The 25,370-nt window shown below is 37.4% G+C and overlaps 2 protein-coding genes across 2 annotated transcripts in view; both read right to left on the reverse strand.

The window, feature by feature from the left end:
• Positions 1-233: 233 nt before the first annotated feature.
• On the reverse strand, positions 234-8,127 carry LOC106888840. The gene is made up of 4 exons (XM_014943346.1): positions 8,098-8,127; positions 4,847-4,926; positions 3,454-3,670; positions 234-2,227 (listed from the first exon to the last, which is right to left on the reverse strand). Exons 1-4 carry the CDS (start codon positions 8,125-8,127, stop codon positions 1,676-1,678), a joined length of 879 nt encoding a protein of 292 aa, XP_014798832.1. The 3' UTR covers positions 234-1,675.
• Positions 8,128-14,825: 6,698 nt separating this feature from the next.
• Positions 14,826-25,370, reverse strand: part of DENND1B (DENN/MADD domain containing 1B) — a 168,599-nt gene continuing 158,054 nt past the window's right edge. Inside the window, exons 21-23 of the mRNA XM_014943347.1 lie at positions 25,006-25,085; positions 23,613-23,829; positions 14,826-22,386 (exon numbers count right to left, since the gene is read on the reverse strand). Coding sequence (XP_014798833.1) covers positions 21,835-22,386; positions 23,613-23,829; positions 25,006-25,085 — 849 coding nt within the window. The 3' untranslated portion in view covers positions 14,826-21,834. The remainder of the gene's footprint in view (positions 22,387-23,612; positions 23,830-25,005; positions 25,086-25,370) is intronic.

Below are 25,370 nucleotides of genomic sequence, written 5' to 3' on the forward strand. Positions count from 1 at the left end.
CAAAAAAACCCTTTCCATTTTTGTTAGCTAGAAGGAAAATTAATTCATAAATCTCAATGTGGCAATTGATATTAAAAAATTAATTGATATTAAACTATTAAAGTGCCATCTGATCCAAATACTGACCTCAGGAACATGCTCACTCAGACCTATACTGAGACTAACCATTCATGCCAAAGAGGGAATGAAAGAAAAAAGGTTTCCAACATAAGTTTAGAAGAACAGGAGAGCATTCTTCTCAGGCACAGTTCATTTTGTACCCATGTGTTACTTCTGCCAACTGCAGCTCAGATACCCTTCAAAGCTGACAATTCCTATCTGCTGAAACTTCATGCCTTTTCTGTCCTGTGCAGGACAATGTAGGTATGGTAAGGTGGAGAGGTGGAAAAAGAAGAGGGGAAAAAAATTCAAAAATAGTAAAAAAGGAAACAGCTGCTCCACGTAGCAGCAAGAATTTTCAGACTTTAAATATCCAAATATACCTTAGGAATGCTGCCAAAAGGAGGACAAACGCTTCTTTTAATACAATACACATCAAGTCCATTTATCCTCCTTCACTGAATTTAGAAAGTAATTTTTGGTTGTTCAACTTAGCTAAAATGAGAGTTGGATATACGCAATTTTAAGCTGAATCTGTAATTTCAGCTTTCTAGCGTTACAAGTAATTTTCAGTCATGACTCTAATAATTTAACTAAATATGACTTCTAATAAGAGTAATTCAATCTACCTTCAAAAGGGTAGCCACTAAAAATGGAAAGAAAATAGTTCAGAAGAGGCACAAATTAATTTTCAAACACTATTAAACTGTAGAAAATAAAAAATAACAGAAATCTATCAATTCCACTTACACTTTCCTTTCTGAAAAATTTTAGGTGAAATAGTCTACCTAGCGAAACCGGATAATACGTCTTTAAAGTGTCTTAGTTGTAAACAGAAGTTAATAAATGTCACATTATAATTCAGCGCTTCATGTACTTTACAGAAGAGAGAAAAGCATGCGCTATTTTTTCGAAGTCTGGAAGACAGAGCCTCAGTTTTAGTTTGGAATAAGTTCCAAGTTATATTCACAACAAGTTCCTTAATCTAAAAAAAAGATTTCCTCCCTCCCCCCATTTGCTGAAGCAAATTCTTGCCATGGAAAATCATTATTGCTGTTTTGTAGATTTGCATTCATCTTCTAAGATAGTTAAACCTCTTCTCAAAAGATTAAGGCAACTATTATTCATTATGAATATTAACAATTGTACATTTCAGACAAATCAGATCGCTCAGTTCATTTCATGCTTAATAGAATTAATATAGTACCTTCAAAACCTGGTTACCTATTATGTGATAACTCTCCTGCTGCTTAGAGGAAGCAAATGCTAGGAAGCACCATATACCTGCTGTATTTTTAACACAGAGACTAACTAGTACCTGATTTAAGAGTGCATTCATATATTTAGTTCCATTTTGTGGACCTAACTACAGCCAACAAATGAACTGGGTAAACATAGAAGCAGGTGTCCCAATGGCAGAAAATGCATACTCAACTGAAGAGAATTATTTTTATAATTGAAGATCTCTCATTCCTTTTTCATCTTTTGGTTACCATGTTATATGGAGTTATATGGAGTCCTGAGTAGTCTCCCTTTAACTTCTGATGGGAGTCAAGTTTCTCTTCTCATAGCTTTCTTACGTTTTATTTCCACTGCTACTGCTGGATAAGTTATCCTTTGAAATATTTAAACCATAGTGAAAAGCAGAACTCAGTTTACATAGTGACACCACTTCTTGAAGAAGCCCACCCTCTTCCGGAGTTTCATTTCTTTCCTTCCCATCTTTCTCCCAAGGGACCAGAATGGATGGATGTTGAGCAAGACTCGTTGGGAGCTGATCTTCTGAGGTATTGCTTAGTGTTTCATTCCGCTTTGCATACTTAGAGGAAGAATATCCTGCTTTGAAACTTTCTAGAGAAGCAAACTGGGCACTTGATTGTACTGGAGATAGGGATGTCGTACTAGTGGTGTCCGCCTTATCAGTAATAAAGGTTTTTTCACTGCTTTCTTCTTCCAGCCTTGAGAGAGATTCTCTATGGCCACCAGAAGTAACCTGCTTCCTTGGAGATGGAGGGAGCTGCTTCCCATGGAGGACGCTGTCATCCTGACCAAGGTTCCACTCAGCTTGATCGTTAGCACTGCTGCAGAGCAACGTAAGGTTGCTCTCACTAGGTGCATTTGACTTGTTCTGAAAGAGAGAACATATGTTTATAGTTGATGTCACATCTTACACTGGCACTTCTGAAACAAAGAAGCTAATGGATTTTGTGTGTTCCTAAATCACGAATCACGGGTTCAAGGTTACAAAACAACAATCCCAGTAACAATGTAAGAATAAGTGCTTTTACACTTCTCTGTGGAACACTCTGTCTCTATCCTAAGGATTGCCTTTTGTACAAAGGAAGGATTTCAGTCCATTCAGTCTTTGCACAAGCAGTTTTGACAGGGAACAATGTCACACTTTGCTGGTTTGTACCCATAATATGAGAAGGAGCTGAACTAAAACTAAAACCAGATGGCATTTCCTCTTTGCTTCAGTAATTAATTACACCAACTTTCAATATTAAATTTTCTAGCCAAACAAACAAAAATGGGCATTTCATTAATGCGACCCCTGTGTGACACTCATAATATAAAATTTTACAAGCTTTTTAAACATTTCCATCAGAATTTGTTGTTCCAGTAATGAATCTTCTACTATAGGATCCCTTTCAGCAAGAGTAAATGTTGGACAGCTGATAGGAGCTGGAATTCAAAAACACTACCATTTTTTTGGCTAACATCACAGCAGTGACTTGATGGGGGTTTTGAAATTGCAGGCGAGCAGTTTGTTTACACTACAGGTTCCTGTGCAACTTTACCTAAAAAATGATCATCCCCCTCTTAGAACCCTCTTAGAAATAGTACCTCAGGAGTACTACTCTAGCAGTGTTTCAGGTGCAATTACCACATGTATCCCATGACTTAATCAAGATGGAAATATCACCATATCACTACGAATCGTTTAAGGATGCAATGTGATAACATAAATAACTACCTTCTAAATCACATTAAAAAAAAATAAAACCAGCCCTGAGAATACCAGATTGAACAGCTAAATATAATATTCAACTATTTGATTATGTAAATTATTACATTATTCACAGGTCTATCTGTGGTTACTGTTACACAGGAAAAATAGTCTTCCAAGATAACAACTTGGTAAACTGGACAAAGATGTAACCAATCTCTTGGCTGGTGAAAAACCATCATGCAGTGGCAGCATGAGTGTACTGTTGTGTAGTCCTAGGAAGACACACCAGCAACTCTCAGACTGTGCTGCAGTGTCTGAGCTGCACATTGTTGATTCCACAAGTGCAGGATTCCACCATAAAAGGACTGGAGTTGTTTTTCAAATGAAAGCAGAAGACTAACCGCAGTCTTGTACTCAATGTCATCCATTGATTTGAAGAAATCCAGGCTCTTTGCTCCCGAGAGCTTTCCTTGATCTGAACTGTGTGTGCTCAGTGTGTCCAAAATCTCCCCAAGCAAGTCCATTTCTCCTTGATGCTGAGGAGTTATTCCAGTTTCACCAGAATCATCACTATCATAGAAGTAAGCAGGAGTTTCTTCACTGTCCTCTGATGATAGTCTGAAAACAAAAACTTTTTCATCAGCTAGGAACATAAAAACCATTTTATTACAGCCCCTTTTGAAAGTAGGAGAATGCGTTCCAAGACTTTTGAAAGAGAACATAAACCTGGAATTTCTTTCTCCTCAAGAATTTTCCTAAACATAGTTGTATTGTATCTATGGAGATGCCGTTACCATTAGTTGGTTTTCCTGTCTCCTGGCTCTTCCCCAACCACTATAAGCTGTTATTTCAAGTCACCCTTAATATGACTTCCCAAATCTTCCCTTCAAATTTTAGTTATTCCAAAATCGGTTCTTCTTTTCCTTTGTTTACACCTTGTATTTAGGTCAGTGTTGCTACACCTCTCCAGGTGACCTAACCACATATTTTGTTCTAGTGGCAAGACTCTCATACTGCAGCTCTCCCTCTGTCATATGACCAGGTTCACTGGAGTACTGCCTCTCTGCAAGCAGAACTAGTGCTTTTGTCTCTTATCTTCTTTCATTCATGCAATATGCTCACCTTTGTCCCCCCTACTATTGCAGTCTTTCCCTATCTCTGTCTGTCCCTAACACTACAACAAAGGCTACTTCCAGGGGTCTCGCTTTTTTGATGATATTCTTCGAACACTTCAGTAGCTCCCTCTTCCCTACTGCATCATACTTAAGCTGCTTGACTTTGCTTTCAAGGTCCTTTGTGGTTTATATCCATATGTTCATTATCAAAAATCATCTCCTGAATTCAATCAGAGAATGCCTCAATGCAGCTTAAGCCTCAACTTCTGATTTTCCTTTAATTCACACATAGGAAGTTCTTGATATAAAACTTACAAAGCAACGTTTCTCTTTCAGACCCTTCAGAAAACTTTCCATTATCTTGACCACAACACAATACTTAAAGAATAAACTAGCTGAGGTCACTGCCCACCATGATGACAAATATTATTTCAGTGCTCCTTTGCCTATCTTTTTATCTTGATTCTGTGAAGACTGAGGATTATGTCAAGCTCTTCTAGACAATAATGAAAATATGTAATAGCCTGTCCCTCTTTTTAAAAGCAGATTTAATTCTAAACCACTTTACCTCATTTAGATCTGGAAAGGAGAAAAACGTATCACTTGAACTCAACTTTTCTAAATAACTCTAGTTACCATTTCTCTCATACATACATACACGTGCAAACAGGTCTCTTACTTGCTTGTTCTCTCCATCTCATCATCATCGTCTTCATCCAAGGCAAAATCCTGATTACTGAGATGCTGGTTGAAACGAGTCTGGAGGGAATTAACATTAATACATAAAATTAACATTATAATTTTTGTTTATTTTTTTCTATTTCAGCATTACTTATTTGGAGTCTAGCTGCCACTTTACTCATTAAGACTTCCTGAACTTTCCTGATGAGGAAAACCACATATTGATCAAGTCTTCTAAAGGTTGTTATAAGAGGATGTGAAGTTCTCAAACGTCACCAATTAAAGAGCAAGAGAATCATTTTTTTTCATGGCCTGTGGAGGGCCTTATTATTTATGCAACACCTGGAGTGCCTTATTATTTATGCAAAGCCTTGATTAGCAAAAGACTGGCTATTGGAGGACAAACATCACTAAATTTTACTACTTACCCCTTCTTGCAAGTATATCACACAAAGAGATTTTCTGTTTTCTGATAGAAATATTTGCCAAATTTTGGTTGATGTGGTTTACTGAGCATGAAGAAAAATGGATTTTTGAAATAGCAAATACAAAAGAAGTCAGGAGTCTAAATCTCTTTACATAGCTATATTTATATCAGGGTGTTAAACAGAATTGCAGAGTAAGTAGTACACCAGCTTGAAAACTGCACTAAGAATGCTTTTGTGCAGGATAATTTACTGTAAATTACAGTTAACTCAAAGTTAGTGTACACTCAGAGCATCCCACGGGGAGCTTGTGTAGAGTAGCTGGTGTGCTGTAAATTCACACACTACCATACTGAGTTTTCACTAACCTCTTATATCACATTATTATTTAGCAAACAGAACCAGGCTAAAGATTTCTACTATACTTGAAAAAAGTCTCTATCTTGACCAGAAAATTTAAGTCAGGAATTTTAGTCACTTGTGCTTCACAAATTACTGTGTTAAAGTCTGTGCATCAAAAACTTACAAAGATTAACTATGCAGGCAATCACTCCACTGAAGAGATTCTGAACGTTCTGAACGTTGGAAAACTGGACATAATTTAAAGACATATGGATAGAATTTGTGCAACGGGAAAACAGTGTTAGCTAACTTTAAAGAAAATCATACTAAACTAAAAAGAAGTGCTACTGCCCACATCTCATCACGCAGTTCACCGAATGCCTAAACCTACAACAAGCCCCTGATGGGGAAGAAATACGGCCTTGATTTCAGACTACAAGGAGCTTGGAAATCTTGTACTGTGAGGATTTCAGTACGTCACCTATTACAGATGTTGTCAGTGTTCTACATGTACCAGGACACTCTGTAACTTTTTCCTCCCATTATTGTCAGGTAAGTCTCAATGTTCACTTTTTACAGACTGACATGTTTTTTCTTGTTCAACAGGAGAGGATTTAATTAAAGCAGCAAGTTTTGATAATGCTTTCCATAGTTCTCCACCCACGAAGAGGAAACGTGGTTCTTAATGTGTTAAACCAAGTAACAGTTGATAGAAAATGAAAGAATTATTAGAGTATTAAAAACTATGAAAGAACCTGAACTAAGCTTCACACTAAGCAAAAGTTATAGGATGGAATGCAAAGAAACAAACTTTTGATATTTCTAACTCTTTGAGTTTTATGAGTTCCTTGTGTCACTGCCATCAGTCTTGTAATCAACCATATCCCCACTTGTAACTAAAGGGAGTTTAACCACTCTGTCTTAATTTATACTGTTAATTAGTTATCTTACTGATCACTGCCTCAACTACAGTCACTGTTTTCAGTTTAAAAGTTGATGTTTTAAGTATCTTCACTGGGACAATTGAAATGCTTTGTTTCTGTAACACTGGTAAATCACTACTTCCCCAAGAAAATTTTGACATAAGATTCATTGTAATTAAAGCTCTAATCCTGGAACTGACTCTTGGAGGGAAAAACCCCATTTCTGTCTCACTTTTTTTTGAATTTCCATCAGAATTAGATGGTGCCATCACATTTACTTCTACTAACATAAAGACAAGCTTTTGCAGGAAAGAAGGTTCTTTAAAAATGTTGAGAAATTTCAGAAAAGAAAACTAAAACTGATGCTTGTTCATCTCTAGATGGATTAATCCTGACAATGGAATAAAATCCCACAAGCTAACACTCACTAATTTGTTGAAATAATAAATAATATTTCAAAGAGCAAAAATGGCATGTTTAAAAAAAAAAAGAAAAAATGAAAAAAACAAAGAAAGGTTGTGTCTTTGAAAAACAGGAACTGAATAAAATTAATTAGAATCAACAAACACCACAGGCAGAGCAGTGGCCCCTCAGAGCATCTACAAACAGAATTATGCAAGTGTGTTAGTGAAAGCAAGAATAACATCATAAAGGAATATAATAGAGCATATGTTGATAAACCTAAAAAAAAAAAAAATCCCCAAACAAAAACTTGTAGTTCATCATGGTCAGACTCTTTGAAAAAATATTTTTGTTACCAATTTAAATGTTTAGGTTACAAAGTTATACAGAAAGACTTTCAAAAACTAACCCAAATAAAATGGGATTTACATACAAAGAAGAAAAAGCAAAAGAGGAAGGAAAGGAAAATACCTGGCTGTAAATAACAACATTCTCCAGAGTTTACAGCTCTGTGAGCTAGCCATGGAGACAACAAGCAACACATGTTTTTGAATAGGTGACTTTCTTCTAGGAGCTGTAATAAAAAAGACTGCAAGGGAGGGGTATTGTCCAGACTACTTTGCAAAGAAAGAAAAAGAAAGAAAGAAACTCTTAATAAATTCCAAAAGGAGAACTATAAATCTTTTTCAATGCTCCACTAGGCAAAGTGACATAGTACGTGCACCTGCAAAAGCTGTCAAAGTCATTTAAGAAGTCCTTCCATTACTGACGTACCCTGCTGTTTGCAGTTATTTAAGCTTTTAATTTCTGTCTTTTCTGCATTTTGAAGTGTGTAACCTTTTTTATACCTTTTTATGAAAAAAGGACAGACTTCTGTTTCCTTCCTGATCAGCATTCTAATAACAACCAGACCATTTAAATTTATTACTGCAAGAAATGATATGGTCACACTCCTTTCTTGCTGCACCAGAACTTTATAAAGTCTTAATAGACTGCTGTCATGTTTTTTTCTATAAAATAAAGAAATAACCTTCTTTAAAGTACTCAATTGTTTTGCTTCTTCCAACGAGTTCTGTTTATTATAAACAGTAGATTTATTATGTATCCACTTCATATCAAAACATGATTCAACTTTTGCTATTTCAAATTTTTCCCACCTTCAGGCGCACTGCACTGCAAGAACCCATCTCTCATCTTCCTCAGAACGTAACAGTTCAACATAACACAACAAGTTGTGTTCAACTTAAACACAACAAGCTCCTGCTCTCCACAAGTCACTGTTGAACCATCAAGCCTGTGTGTAAAGGACAGCAAAGGAACAACCGCAGCTGGTGTGAGGATATTTTGCATACATAGTATACATCCTCTTTGGTTTCTGCCCCACTTCAAAATCTCATTCCACAAGTGGTCTGCAACCTATGCAGTTGGGGTAAATACTGATCACTGAAACCAGAAAAAGAATGTGCTGACACACAAACCACACAAAGTGAGAACAGGTCCTTAAACTGTTCTCTTCTGCTCGCTGGTAGCCTCACAAAATGTACTACTTCGGCATAAAAACATAGACAAAAATACATGATTTAAATGTAAGATGGTTACATCCTTGATTGGGCATGAGAGTCAATCTTTGAAATGTCAGCTTTTTATTTAATGCTAGACCTTTCAGAAGCACAGCTTTCTGGAATGAGTATTATTGATCTTTACTAAGGCATAAGTTTAACAAGGCTGCTGCTATTAATTGTCCTCAAAGCAAGAAACAAATAATCTTTTGATAAATGGCAGCACACATATAATTTCACATTTACCAGCTACTCGATACATCAACACATATAAAGTTTCAAGAAAAGAAAAATATCTACTATGGTTTAAATTTATGAAGTACTGTTTCCTTTTTCTTAAAAATTTAAAGATTATTCATTCAATACAAGAAAGCAAAATAAATACAAGGCCACTATTATTTATGATTCAGTATTTTATTTTACCTGTCCTCCTCTACAACACAATCACAGATGTAATTATGGCTTTACCTCCAGTAGAGAAGCAACAATCTCTCAATCAAACTTTCTAGTTAAGCACAACCTGTTGCCTTCCTTTCAGGTTAAAGATTTTGACCTAAAGCAATGGATAATGAAATCACAGGGAAGTACTTCACATTACACTCCAAAAGAGCTGAAACTGATGGGGGAAGAGGGAAAGAAGGGAGATATAAAAGAAGCACAGTTGCTAAACTTTTCTTCTTTTTCTGGGACATGCTACAAATCAACCACAAGCTTAAGGCAATGCTAGGGGTACCAGTTAGTTACATGGACATCAGACCAGGATAGATGCAAGCAGTAATTCTAGATAAATCTCTTGAAAGGATCCCTTGAAAAAAAAATTACTTGTGCATTTTTACTCACAGAAAGTAACACAAAGTAATAATGCCTTACAAAAAATATGCCTCTGATATCAGAAAAGTTGTCCTGGGTATAAATTAAATAAATGTTATCTAGGATGTTATATTTGCTTTTTAATTATTTTATTATTATAACACAGGACTCATTGATAATTTAAAAACTATTAATCTTAAATAAATAAAAACAACCCTTCATCCTTCCTAGAATAGAAATATTCTCTACTTTAACAGATTCAGACATATAGATGATGCATTTGAAAGAACGTGAAATGGTTGGAAATATCCACTGCTTTATGCCATGAGACAAAAGTGTCATCAGTTCTGAGATCCTGTTAATTAAAATGATATAGAAACAGACGCACACAAAACCAGTAGGTTTCCAGTGACAGAAAGAAATGCTTTTCTGTGACAAGAAAGAACCTGCAAGAGCAGGAAATCCCCCAAATCTGTTCAGAGACAACCAGAAATGTGTAGATAAGAATATGGGCACAGTACTTTGAAATGACAAGTAAACTATAATGCAACAGCGATCTCCACTGACTTCCGTGCAGTTAAAGGAAACATTAATACCCATGCTGAGGTAGAATTTATTTTAAGTAAGGATGATGTGTTGAGATACTCAGTCATGGATAGCACATTAGAATTATTTGTGTTCCGAATTGCTGTGGTGAAAAATAACAAACTCTAAGCTTCCTGCCTTTTCTGTATGCTATACCCCTGGACACAGAGAATAGTTGAGAATTTTCTAAAACTGCTTTTGATTTTTAAGGATTAATCACACTTCTGTAACTATGTTTCAGAAATAGCTATGTTTTTCTCCAAAACAGCAAGTAAACTTCCATTTTCTCTGACGAATCACACTCCGCTTTCCCCTCAGGAGTTCTCCACCATCTCCTGTCCCTCTGAATCAGGCCGAGCCCCCACGCTGCCCACAGTCAGGGATCACCTCCAACCAGATCTCACTCACTCTTTTCAATGGCACAGAGGCTATTCTTAGCAAAACCAGCCATTTCAGCTGACACACTGTGGCACCGTGCCACACACCAGTCTAGCTGCTGAACCATCCAAAGGCAGCTGAGCTTCACATTAATTGGCAATAAGCTGGAGCTTCAGCATTTTAAAACAGGACCTGGAGATTTTCAGTGCCATTTGCAACAACTAAAGTGAGCAGATGTTTCATAAGCAAGTATTATTTATAGAATTTTTTTCTGGATTATTTTATGAATCAGGTTCATCAGGCAGAATTTCCTGTTACACAAACTAAGAAAAATATCCCTTATTTTCCCTTTTTGATGGTTATTAATGCCCTAGGTTTATTCAATGATTAGAAGGAAGGGAAATGACAGAATAGATGTTTGAAGGGGTCACAGTGGAGACAGGAGCAGGAAGATAAGGGGAAACCTATGTCAAGAAACTAAAACTAATCCGTGTTCATATGCACAAAGGCATGTGAATGTCCATATGCACAAAGGGAGAAAAGGGAATTAGGTTTTGAGGTAACAGGGAAGTCAAGAGACATGGAAGTAACTCGGGTGTACAGTGTGTGACATCAGTGAATCAGAATTCCTGTAAACCTGGTTCATCTGGCTGGAATGTGCTCCCTATTTGATACAATTCCTAAGCAGGTAAAACAGATTACTGGTTAAATTGATCTTTTGGTTAAAATGTCCATCATGTCCTTAGATCAGCAGAACTCTCTCATGATAAAATCACTGCTGGAAGCAATCACTGCTGGTTTGCAGAACGTGTGTGACTTTTTTCAAAGGAAAACTTACCAAAATCACCAAAGTTAAAATGTACAAAGTGGATGTGATCCTAAACACAAATCTTGAGACTCCAAGGTTTAATGGAAAACACCTAGCGTCACAGAACTTTAGATGGATAAAACCTCAGCAGCACTGGACTCAGACCTAGGGACAGTGGAAGAACCTATTTGAGGGAAGCTCTGTATGAATCTTGAAAACAGACTAAGCACATTTGCAAGTAAAAAAGACTGAGCCTTAGAAACAGAAATATTGACTCCAAGCACGTTTCGGTCTAAGGCTCCCGACCAGAAAAATTAGTAAGGAGTCACTCCTCCTTTTTGCCACCAGTAGGAGTCTTCTGCTCAACAATGAAGGTCTTTCTCTACAAGGTGCTGTGGAACAAGGATGGCACTCAGATTTGGATGCTATTCACTAATTTCAGATATTTTAGAGCCACAATTAGACAACAAACAGCAGGACAGGGGCACCATCAAGATGCATTCTAGATTCTAGGCGGGTTGAGTTGCCCTGTGGTCATGCCCCTCTCTCTACATTTACTGCAGAAAGTGCTTAGGGAAGCACTACTGCTAACTTCAGCATTTCAGTAGGGTCTCAAATTAGATGGGTTGAATCTGGGCTTTCACATTCAGAGATGCTGAGATACCTGCAGGGCTTCTCCTGTTTCTTCTATGTCTCCCTCCTTTGGCCCTCAGTCAGACTTTGTTCTTTAATGGAACTTCTTTATTCAATTTTTTAGCATGTTTGCAATGTGCAGGTAGTCACAGCCTAGGCCAGCCTCGGGTTAAAGAGCCGCTTTCTGTCCCACAAAATAAATAACTTAATGTCTTCCATGCAGTTAGTACAAGCTACTAAGGGAATTTCAGGCGTTACCCCTAAGTAATTTCGCAATATTTAGGCAGATTAGAAAAGCATAAGTCTGCAGGGAAGGTGTGTGGGGTGTTTCCACGTATTTCTGCCCCAAGCGTTAAAACAGCTTAAACAATTAAATGCAGCTTTAGCTGCTTCTAGTCACCCCCTCAGCAGGCAGGCAAAGGATGCCCAAATGACAAGCTGCGTGCACCCAGCGGGGACAGGGCACCCGCCTGTACTGCAGTCACGTCCAGGTGTTATTCCAGAGTAAAAAGCACAAGGCTCTCCTTCCAGGCTGCCTCCAGCACCACTGCGTGAACACCATTCCAAGCCTTGGATGCCTTGACCAAGAACGATCCACAGGAGGAGTCAAAAAAATAAATTAAAAAAAAAAAAATTCAAAACTGTGGGTAACAGTGACCACCAGCCAGAAAAATATCTGGCTGTGCTCAAGGTCTGCATGGACATGGACTCGATTAGCCTGTGTTTGCCACTCAGTCTTGGGATATATTTTTCTCGTGTAGCCTGCCTGAGATGTAGAAATCATTTGTCAAATTTTCTGACATTGGGGAGAAAAGAAGGGGAAAAAACCAATTACACAAGTACTGGTCTGTTGACATTTAAAATGAGACAATGATGAGCATAAAAAAAAAGGTTAAAAAAAAATCCTGGGCCAGCAACCCAAAGGACCAAAGACAAATCACAAAATAGGATGCAACTAATTAGGCTGAAATGCCAACAATGTTCAGTATATGGTTCAAAGTATCCGCGGTGTCAGACTGCTACCGTGACCCCCAGTTCGAATATGCCAAGGGGAAATGTAGAAAAGGACTGAATCAGATAAGTTAAATACAAATATTTTAAAATGACATTTTAATTTCTACCTCACCATTTTAACATTTTCAAAATCGTTAAATAAGCATGTCGCCTATTCTCAGAGCAGGCCAAATGTCAGATGTTTGTATGTATTATTCAGCTGAACATTTTACGTACATAATCCTTCTCATTGCTAAACAGTTGGTATTATATTCACAGGTTATTTTCTTAAAAGAAATGGTGAATAGAAAACTGCTAATACTATAAAACGTTACATTACTGAGCGTGGAGCCAGTGCTAGTACGGAACCAAACAAAGGTCCGCAGGAGGATGGGGGAATCAGTAGCCACAACTTTCTGCTGTATCTATGACTTCTAAAGAACATTTCAAGGCACCAGGACCCAGAGTCTCAGAACTCATCTACCACAAGTCACCGATGCTTAACCACTCTCTAAAAAACTGGGCTCCAGAACTTTTAAGATGAGCATGTCAAGGCTAAAACCTCAAAGTCAAACACTGTTTTTACTATTCCTCCTTTGAACGGTCCAAGCTGAGAAAACCACCCTCCAGCCATTTTGAACACATAGAAATGTTCCTCTTTATTATTTTGGAAGCTAAAGCTAAGCTAAAGCTGAAGTGCCTCTACACCAATGCATGCAGAATGGGCAACAAACAGTTGAGTTCCCATCCCTGGAGGTATTTAAAAGACGCGTAGGTATGGTTTAGAGTTGGACTTGGCAGTGCTAGGTTAATGGTTGGACTCAATGACCTTAAAGGTCTTTTCCAACCTAAGTGATTCTGTGATTGTATTCCAGGTGAAATTAAGTGATTTTGTACTAGGATAAACATACTCACCTTGGAAAGCATATTAGTTGAGATATTCGTAGCTATACGTAACTGAAAAGAAGAAGTAAACCTGAAAAAAGAAAATTAGTGGAGCCGTATGCTGGCAGGAACCTGGTCCTTTGACTTGCAGGAGGAATGTAAAATAGGCAGTCACAGAAGGAAATGATATATGGCCTACAGCATATTCCAAATGTGCTTCCCAAACTTTGCTTTTAGAACTAACACTTGTTTATGTTTCATACAGAATTTGTTACAGAATTGAGAACCTCTGGGGTTTTGAAGCTTAAGAAGCTGCTAGCATTTTTTCTGACTGATGAAAATCTGCAGAATGACTCTACTTTGCTTTATCTGAATACCAGCAAAGCCACAACACCACTTCGGGCATTGCTTAGGTTTTCGTTGTTGTTGTTGTTATTGCTTGTCACATTAAATAAAAATCTAAATCCATTAATTTGGTAAAGTTACTTTTCCTTTTGTGAACATAAGGTTAACACACAGTGAGTTCTGGAAAGAAAATGAAATGCTTTGCCCATCATTCAGGTACAGCTGCAGCTGCATGGTGTAGAAGTATCTTGCAAAAGCAGTATTTTGAAGCACAACCAACCAAGAAGCTACTAATGAGTAGGAGTGTTTATGATTTCTCTTCCTAAACAACAAGACACTGCTTTGAGTTGCATTTTTCCCCTCAAATGCCACAACTCTTAATAAATGACCCAGCTTCCATGCCCAGGGTGCTACCATGTGACACGGACACCAAACTCCTCTCAAGTAATTTTTCATAGGCATTTGGTATAGTTGTATCAACGGGAACAGAGTCCTGCTGCATCTGTGTAAAATTTGCCAACATAACTTAGACTAACTTGTCTTATTACCTCCTCTTTTTCAACCCTTTCCCATGCTTACATTTGAAAGAACTTACCGAACGCAAACAACCACAGAAAGCGAGTTGCAACTGGCAACTGGCAAATCTCAGTGCCCTGAGATAACAAGCTAAGGAAAACAGGCAAACTTACCCTGAAAGACTTAGTACTTTCTTGCTCCTTCTGCAAAAATTAAAGGGTTCTACATTTCTATAATGTTCGTCATTGGCACATGATCTGGACCTATAACAAGAAGTTCATTATCACTGTATTATTTTAACCTATAAGCCTGATAAACATGAAAATGCTGTTCAGATAAACCCATCAAACAAGAACCTGCACCACCCAAGGAATTTTGATATTGTTAAGTTTTATTTTATAATACAGTGTTGGGCACTTTATGGTAATGTGGAGTTCACCAAGAACTTCTACTGACGCCACAAACTTGAAAGAAAAAAAAAAACAAACCAACAAGACACACCACACATCACAGCTCATTTACTACATCTACACAGTGCACTACTGACAGTAGTCTAAGGTCTGAATTACAGTTCTTGAGATGACTTTGAACAGTAGTCCAGAGGGTGCAAAAGCATGGAGTAAATTCTTAGATTTGGTTCTAATATTTATTAAAGGTCAGCAACTAACTAAATTCTTTAAACTGTTAGGACAATGCTGGTTGGTTGTTGCGTTGTTTTGGGTTTTTTTTTAAATCTCCAAAATTAATAAAATGATTAAAAAAACCTCAAAACATGCTGTACTTTATGCCTTTTCTATAAGTATTAAAGGCTCACTCCAATGACTTTATCAGGAATGGTTTTCAAAGGTCACTAAAAAAAACATTCTGAAAAAAAACCATTAGAAGCATTAGGATAGGTAATGTTGCTTTGTTCCATGTTAAGGCATTTCTCATTGTATCTGACACAAATATAAAAATAACAAACACGAATTGTCAGTTGGCTAAACATATAAACATTTTAAATTTCTCTTCTTCCTCAAAAACCATAAAGTAACAGACGGGATGTGCTTGTGCGTAAACTGCACCAAGAGTAGCCATTCCACAGTGCTTTATTGCCTCATTCAAGTATATTATTTTAAAGAAGGTCTTAAGGGAAAAGCAAAGGTTAGAACAAAATGTACATCAATATACAAAGGAATTAATTTACAAAAAATTAAAAGGATACTGGCAACATTAGTAGATATTTTAAAGTAATGACTTCTGATAATTAGGGATGTCACAAGCTAAATTCTTAATACATATCGTCATCACCATGAACTCTCACCTCACTGGTCGCACTGAAAAGCAATGCTTAACTCCTCATCTTTTTATCAATGATAAACAAATGATTGAATGATAAACTAAACACCATAAATTCTAATATTTAACCTTACTTCAATTTAATGGGGTTACAGCTTTAAAAATTACACGGAACTACTGCTATGCAAATGTTGGCTTAGGTCTTATTATTTCCACAGAATGTGACATCCGTAATCATTGCCAGTCATTGGAAATATACATTTGCCTCATTAGAATATATTCTTCATGTTTTTATCATACAACCATATTTCAAAGCTTCATGTAATTTTACACATTTTTTGAAAAATACCATTTCAAGAATCTGCTTGAAAAGCAGACGTGCACTACTAAATTACTTTGAAACAAGGAGAAATATTGCACAAAATTCACTGAAGATTTGAAAGTCAACACATTTCCCCCACACAACCAAGTAGCTCCCTTATTTTTAACAGAAACAGAATGTTAATTCACACAGAATCATAACAATTGTCAACATACTTGAACTCAACTTATTTTTCAAATGCTAATACTGTTACTGGACTCTAAATGCAAATGTCATTAGTATTGACCTAAGTAATAGTACAAGTTAATTTGAGTACCCCTTAGTACAGTAAACCTTGGAGTAACTTCCAACTGTGTTACCTGCTTCGTACTCTGAGTCAGCGGAAAATGGCAACGGCCCTGCCAACTACACAGATAGTGGATAGCTCTCTAGACTAAGGTGGCTGTGGACTCATCAGGAAACTCTACTTAGAATAGAGGTCTAGCAGCTTCCAGGAAAGACCTATCAAGTACTTTCAATTGGCAACTGAACTAAAATTGTAAAAAAAGACGTTACAAAGCAAATCAAGGAAGGTTTTGCACAAAACCACATACCATCCCTTTTCCATTCCTTTATTTTCAACCACCCTGAAGATCATGAACTCCAGGCCAGCTGTGGTCCATGCCCTTGGGGTGAAGTTCAGGACATATTCTATTCAGCCCAGCTTCTGTTAACAGGTAAACAACACTTGGCAAAGACATACACATCTAATAGCAGCAAAGAAGTCACTGAAGACAAATCACATCACCATTCATACTGGTTTTGCTGGTGCATTTATTTCTACATTCATTCTCCACAGATTTAGGACGATACCATGGGAACAGACAGCCTTCACCATCCTGAGCTTTGCAATAAGGAAGCTGCTCGCCTCAGGCATCATTTTATTAGCCACATTTGTTTAGCCTGAAATTTCAGGCTGTTGGGAAAACGCTGGCTGGAGTCTCACAGCACCTGGACTAGAGTCTGGTACCAAGAGCGATGCTGCTAACTCCCTTGGAAATAAAGACCACTCTTGACCTGTCCCTGCAGAGTCAGGGAGGTCAGGGGCTACGGGGCTCCTTTCTGCAGGCCAGGGTACCACAGTCAGTGTTACACAGGGGGCGCGTTCCCAAAAGGGCCTCATGCTGGCACTTCGTTTATTATTGCATGAAATGTTTCTTCAATTAATTACATGCATAGAGAAAAGATTTTAGATGCTCCTAGCAATTCCATCAGACAGCTGCACCAAAGAGAGATTGTTCAGTGGGACTGAATATGACTGATTGTAGGTGGAGAAATAGACGCTGTTTTAAAAACCTGGCTTAACTGTTCTTTTGCCTAGACTTTACATCGTTTACAAGAACACAAGGTTGTAAACTAGCTCATTCTAAAACCCGAAAAGACATCTAAAACAGATTTCTGAGATCTAAAACACTCCTCTAATAGATTGGGTGGGATTTTCGAAAGCCCCCAGCACGTGTCTAAAACTCCAGCTGAAGTCTGTGTTACAATGCCTGAGAGGGGACTTCAGCCTGCGCTGAGAGCTTCTGATGACCCCACCCAAACAGCAGCAGTTACCACTGAAATGCTAAATGACAATGAAGGGTTCAGTCAACAAGTTCTATGGAAACTTCTACAACTACATTTTTCCCTCAGAGCAAGTCTATTTTTCAGAGCTACATGATGCCCAAACACGTGGGATGGATGAGCAATCCACTGTCTACTCTACACAGACTGCCCTCTGCATGCATAGAGGGGTGGTAGGGATCACCTTTGCATCCACAGGACTGTCCTTCCCTGAATATCTGCACGGTTTTTCACATGTTGCATCTCTATACACACAGACAGGAAGGCTTTGACAACATATTATCCATTCTGAAAATCCCACAGGGGATTAATTCCATAGGCAACATTACTTTTGCCTACATGGCTGGGTTGGAATCACTACAATTGAGCTAGAACATTAAATAGTATCCTGAAATCTGGATTTCCTCAGTTTTTATTCCTCCTGAGGACTCCCAGGCTCTGCTTCATCACCCCCCACCAGAATAACCCGGGAAACCCTTTCTTTTTCTGCTGCCCTTAACCTTTTCCTCCCAAACCAGATGACTGATACGGCTCATTTCAGGCAGACATCTATGCAAAATAAACTCAAAAATATTAAATTCAAGTCCTAGTTTGACTTTCGACATCAGAAATTTGTTCCTATGCGTAAGTAACAGATTACAAAGCTTAATCAAATAACCTGATATCTCCCTTAAACAGGAGAAATGGAAAGATTCTTGAGATCCTGAAGAAGAGAAGCCTCTGAAGAAGACCACAGGAGCTCTGACCTAGGAGAATTCAGTTCTCACCGTAGCTGGTGATGAACATCAATGATTTTCAAAGACATTAGAAGGATTTCCACAAATAAAAAGCATACAAGTATAAAACTTGCAAAAAGTACTGGACCTGGACAATTTATCTTAATATAGAACCCAGTGTGGTAATAAAAATACCATATATGTAGCCAATAGCTTTATATTTTCACAAGGACAGAGAACAGTGTTGAACTGGAAATATCAGTTTGGACTCCTATCTATTTGGTAACTGGTAATTCTGTTTAAATAAGGCACAAATATTAGCCTTTTTAAAAGATCACTGATAGTAAGTGGAGAAGATTCTGTAATATTAAAGAGATAAAAATGTACCTACAGTTAAATTCAACATAGATATATGACTAAGTTATTTTTGAACCCATACAAAGTTCAAAATCAAAAAAGACATACTATTTAATGATTGTAAACACTATATGGGCTTTATAAATAGTAAGGAAACAATGTGGCATAAGCACAGCAACTAACATTTTGACTGAAATAAAAATAATTCTAAGTTGAATTTTACCTTTCATCTTTTAGTTCATCTGTTTACTTCTTTTCAACCTGCATTTTTACTCAACTAAAGAGTGAATTATTATTACAATGCCTCCACTTTGAAAGATTCTACTATTAAACTTTCCATTTTATAATCCTTATAATAACCTCACAAGGCTTCCATATTTTTTCCACGAAGGTGAGAATGGGACCATTTGTGTTATGATAGAAGTTCAGTGCCTAACTCTCATGTAAAGCCAGTAAGATTTCTTCTGTCAGAGAGGCATTTCTGAAAACCATTTTCTGGCAGCATTCCTGGACTTATGTCTTCAATGGTTTTGAAAGTAATGATGGCCATAATTTCTGATATTTTTTTTTATTTTCCTCCTTAAGACATTAATACTGTTTATTATCTTTAATTAATGAAGAAAACAAAGCATCATCTTCGATGGAATTATGGAGAGAAACACCATGTCAGATGCAGAGGAAAAGATGAATCTTGAAATCCTCGTCAACAAAATGCAAGGCCATGAAAAAGTACGAATGAGAAGTGCTACAACAGCACAGACCTTTGTGTTGCCCATCTTCTCTTAGACACACTCAGTAGCTCTATAGTTTGGTAATGTTTAGTGCCAGCAAAGAAGAATGCTCTCTCATGAGGCTGCTCTGCAGCTTTTTTATCTGAGCAGCACCTGAGCCACCTGGTCTGACCCACCTGGAAAGTTCAGAGTGGAGATTTTAAATAATTTTTATGATACTTTTGATTTTTAATAGTGCAAAATATTTTGCCAAATAACCTTTTTATGTTATAAAAAAAAAAAAAAGTCCACAGCATACCATGTTGATACATAAGAGGAAACCAAAGGATAGGTAAATACTTTTGAGTACAGACCACTAGACACACAACCTCTAACTTTGGAAAACTGAGACTCTCCAGCCATGCAGATTGCAGATGCCCTCAGGAATGTTCATGCTCTAACCAGACAGAGATATTTCTGTAAGATTTGCACTTTTACAACCTGATTAAAAAAAAAAAAACAAACAACCAAACATCTGGAGGCTCATCCTCAATTAAAATCACTGGCCCAGCCCTTCTCATTCTGGAACAAGCTGCAACTTTTGCATTAACAAAGTCAAGATCTCACTCTACTGCAGGTCTTTGGTAAAGCATCACATATCGCCTCTGTAATGATATGTATCCATTCCCTTAGGTCAGCTGCCTTGTAATAAAGCAGCCAAAAAAACCCTTTCCATTTTTGTTAGCTAGAAGGAAAATTAATTCATAAATCTCAATGTGGCAATTGATATTAAAAAATTAATTGATATTAAACTATTAAAGTGCCATCTGATCCAAATACTGACCTCAGGAACATGCTCACTCAGACCTATACTGAGACTAACCATTCATGCCAAAGAGGGAATGAAAGAAAAAAGGTTTCCAACATAAGTTTAGAAGAGCAGGAGAGCATTCTTCTCAGGCACAGTTCATTTTGTACCCATGTGTTACTTCTGCCAACTGCAGCTCAGATACCCTTCAAAGCTGACAATTCCTATCTGCTGAAACTTCATGCCTTTTCTGTCCTGTGCAGGACAATGTAGGTATGGTAAGGTGGAGAGGTGGAAAAAGAAGAGGGGAAAAAAATTCAAAAATAGTAAAAAAGGAAACAGCTGCTCCACGTAGCAGCAAGAATTTTCAGACTTTAAATATCCAAATATACCTTAGGAATGCTGCCAAAAGGAGGACAAACGCTTCTTTTAATACAATACACATCAAGTCCATTTATCCTCCTTCACTGAATTTAGAAAGTAATTTTTGGTTGTTCAACTTAGCTAAAATGAGAGTTGGATATACGCAATTTTAAGCTGAATCTGTAATTTCAGCTTTCTAGCGTTACAAGTAATTTTCAGTCATGACTCTAATAATTTAACTAAATATGACTTCTAATAAGAGTAATTCAATCTACCTTCAAAAGGGTAGCCACTAAAAATGGAAAGAAAATAGTTCAGAAGAGGCACAAATTAATTTTCAAACACTATTAAACTGTAGAAAATAAAAAATAACAGAAATCTATCAATTCCACTTACACTTTCCTTTCTGAAAAATTTTAGGTGAAATAGTCTACCTAGCGAAACCGGATAATACGTCTTTAAAGTGTCTTAGTTGTAAACAGAAGTTAATAAATGTCACATTATAATTCAGCGCTTCATGTACTTTACAGAAGAGAGAAAAGCATGCGCTATTTTTTCGAAGTCTGGAAGACAGAGCCTCAGTTTTAGTTTGGAATAAGTTCCAAGTTATATTCACAACAAGTTCCTTAATCTAAAAAAAAAGATTTCCTCCCTCCCCCCATTTGCTGAAGCAAATTCTTGCCATGGAAAATCATTATTGCTGTTTTGTAGATTTGCATTCATCTTCTAAGATAGTTAAACCTCTTCTCAAAAGATTAAGGCAACTATTATTCATTATGAATATTAACAATTGTACATTTCAGACAAATCAGATCGCTCAGTTCATTTCATGCTTAATAGAATTAATATAGTACCTTCAAAACCTGGTTACCTATTATGTGATAACTCTCCTGCTGCTTAGAGGAAGCAAATGCTAGGAAGCACCATATACCTGCTGTATTTTTAACACAGAGACTAACTAGTACCTGATTTAAGAGTGCATTCATATATTTAGTTCCATTTTGTGGACCTAACTACAGCCAACAAATGAACTGGGTAAACATAGAAGCAGGTGTCCCAATGGCAGAAAATGCATACTCAACTGAAGAGAATTATTTTTATAATTGAAGATCTCTCATTCCTTTTTCATCTTTTGGTTACCATGTTATATGGAGTTATATGGAGTCCTGAGTAGTCTCCCTTTAACTTCTGATGGGAGTCAAGTTTCTCTTCTCATAGCTTTCTTACGTTTTATTTCCACTGCTACTGCTGGATAAGTTATCCTTTGAAATATTTAAACCATAGTGAAAAGCAGAACTCAGTTTACATAGTGACACCACTTCTTGAAGAAGCCCACCCTCTTCCGGAGTTTCATTTCTTTCCTTCCCATCTTTCTCCCAAGGGACCAGAATGGATGGATGTTGAGCAAGACTCGTTGGGAGCTGATCTTCTGAGGTATTGCTTAGTGTTTCATTCCGCTTTGCATACTTAGAGGAAGAATATCCTGCTTTGAAACTTTCTAGAGAAGCAAACTGGGCACTTGATTGTACTGGAGATAGGGATGTCGTACTAGTGGTGTCCGCCTTATCAGTAATAAAGGTTTTTTCACTGCTTTCTTCTTCCAGCCTTGAGAGAGATTCTCTATGGCCACCAGAAGTAACCTGCTTCCTTGGAGATGGAGGGAGCTGCTTCCCATGGAGGACGCTGTCATCCTGACCAAGGTTCCACTCAGCTTGATCGTTAGCACTGCTGCAGAGCAACGTAAGGTTGCTCTCACTAGGTGCATTTGACTTGTTCTGAAAGAGAGAACATATGTTTATAGTTGATGTCACATCTTACACTGGCACTTCTGAAACAAAGAAGCTAATGGATTTTGTGTGTTCCTAAATCACGAATCACGGGTTCAAGGTTACAAAACAACAATCCCAGTAACAATGTAAGAATAAGTGCTTTTACACTTCTCTGTGGAACACTCTGTCTCTATCCTAAGGATTGCCTTTTGTACAAAGGAAGGATTTCAGTCCATTCAGTCTTTGCACAAGCAGTTTTGACAGGGAACAATGTCACACTTTGCTGGTTTGTACCCATAATATGAGAAGGAGCTGAACTAAAACTAAAACCAGATGGCATTTCCTCTTTGCTTCAGTAATTAATTACACCAACTTTCAATATTAAATTTTCTAGCCAAACAAACAAAAATGGGCATTTCATTAATGCGACCCCTGTGTGACACTCATAATATAAAATTTTACAAGCTTTTTAAACATTTCCATCAGAATTTGTTGTTCCAGTAATGAATCTTCTACTATAGGATCCCTTTCAGCAAGAGTAAATGTTGGACAGCTGATAGGAGCTGGAATTCAAAAACACTACCATTTTTTTGGCTAACATCACAGCAGTGACTTGATGGGGGTTTTGAAATTGCAGGCGAGCAGTTTGTTTACACTACAGGTTCCTGTGCAACTTTACCTAAAAAATGATCATCCCCCTCTTAGAACCCTCTTAGAAATAGTACCTCAGGAGTACTACTCTAGCAGTGTTTCAGGTGCAATTACCACATGTATCCCATGACTTAATCAAGATGGAAATATCACCATATCACTACGAATCGTTTAAGGATGCAATGTGATAACATAAATAACTACCTTCTAAATCACATTAAAAAAAAATAAAACCAGCCCTGAGAATACCAGATTGAACAGCTAAATATAATATTCAACTATTTGATTATGTAAATTATTACATTATTCACAGGTCTATCTGTGGTTACTGTTACACAGGAAAAATAGTCTTCCAAGATAACAACTTGGTAAACTGGACAAAGATGTAACCAATCTCTTGGCTGGTGAAAAACCATCATGCAGTGGCAGCATGAGTGTACTGTTGTGTAGTCCTAGGAAGACACACCAGCAACTCTCAGACTGTGCTGCAGTGTCTGAGCTGCACATTGTTGATTCCACAAGTGCAGGATTCCACCATAAAAGGACTGGAGTTGTTTTTCAAATGAAAGCAGAAGACTAACCGCAGTCTTGTACTCAATGTCATCCATTGATTTGAAGAAATCCAGGCTCTTTGCTCCCGAGAGCTTTCCTTGATCTGAACTGTGTGTGCTCAGTGTGTCCAAAATCTCCCCAAGCAAGTCCATTTCTCCTTGATGCTGAGGAGTTATTCCAGTTTCACCAGAATCATCACTATCATAGAAGTAAGCAGGAGTTTCTTCACTGTCCTCTGATGATAGTCTGAAAACAAAAACTTTTTCATCAGCTAGGAACATAAAAACCATTTTATTACAGCCCCTTTTGAAAGTAGGAGAATGCGTTCCAAGACTTTTGAAAGAGAACATAAACCTGGAATTTCTTTCTCCTCAAGAATTTTCCTAAACATAGTTGTATTGTATCTATGGAGATGCCGTTACCATTAGTTGGTTTTCCTGTCTCCTGGCTCTTCCCCAACCACTATAAGCTGTTATTTCAAGTCACCCTTAATATGACTTCCCAAATCTTCCCTTCAAATTTTAGTTATTCCAAAATCGGTTCTTCTTTTCCTTTGTTTACACCTTGTATTTAGGTCAGTGTTGCTACACCTCTCCAGGTGACCTAACCACATATTTTGTTCTAGTGGCAAGACTCTCATACTGCAGCTCTCCCTCTGTCATATGACCAGGTTCACTGGAGTACTGCCTCTCTGCAAGCAGAACTAGTGCTTTTGTCTCTTATCTTCTTTCATTCATGCAATATGCTCACCTTTGTCCCCCCTACTATTGCAGTCTTTCCCTATCTCTGTCTGTCCCTAACACTACAACAAAGGCTACTTCCAGGGGTCTCGCTTTTTTGATGATATTCTTCGAACACTTCAGTAGCTCCCTCTTCCCTACTGCATCATACTTAAGCTGCTTGACTTTGCTTTCAAGGTCCTTTGTGGTTTATATCCATATGTTCATTATCAAAAATCATCTCCTGAATTCAATCAGAGAATGCCTCAATGCAGCTTAAGCCTCAACTTCTGATTTTCCTTTAATTCACACATAGGAAGTTCTTGATATAAAACTTACAAAGCAACGTTTCTCTTTCAGACCCTTCAGAAAACTTTCCATTATCTTGACCACAACACAATACTTAAAGAATAAACTAGCTGAGGTCACTGCCCACCATGATGACAAATATTATTTCAGTGCTCCTTTGCCTATCTTTTTATCTTGATTCTGTGAAGACTGAGGATTATGTCAAGCTCTTCTAGACAATAATGAAAATATGTAATAGCCTGTCCCTCTTTTTAAAAGCAGATTTAATTCTAAACCACTTTACCTCATTTAGATCTGGAAAGGAGAAAAACGTATCACTTGAACTCAACTTTTCTAAATAACTCTAGTTACCATTTCTCTCATACATACATACACGTGCAAACAGGTCTCTTACTTGCTTGTTCTCTCCATCTCATCATCATCGTCTTCATCCAAGGCAAAATCCTGATTACTGAGATGCTGGTTGAAACGAGTCTGGAGGGAATTAACATTAATACATAAAATTAACATTATAATTTTTGTTTATTTTTTTCTATTTCAGCATTACTTATTTGGAGTCTAGCTGCCACTTTACTCATTAAGACTTCCTGAACTTTCCTGATGAGGAAAACCACATATTGATCAAGTCTTCTAAAGGTTGTTATAAGAGGATGTGAAGTTCTCAAACGTCACCAATTAAAGAGCAAGAGAATCATTTTTTTTCATGGCCTGTGGAGGGCCTTATTATTTATGCAACACCTGGAGTGCCTTATTATTTAT

Source organism: Calidris pugnax, unplaced genomic scaffold (assembly GCF_001431845.1).
Source record: "Calidris pugnax isolate Ruff unplaced genomic scaffold, ASM143184v1 scaffold63, whole genome shotgun sequence".
NCBI lineage: Eukaryota > Metazoa > Chordata > Aves > Charadriiformes > Scolopacidae > Calidris > Calidris pugnax.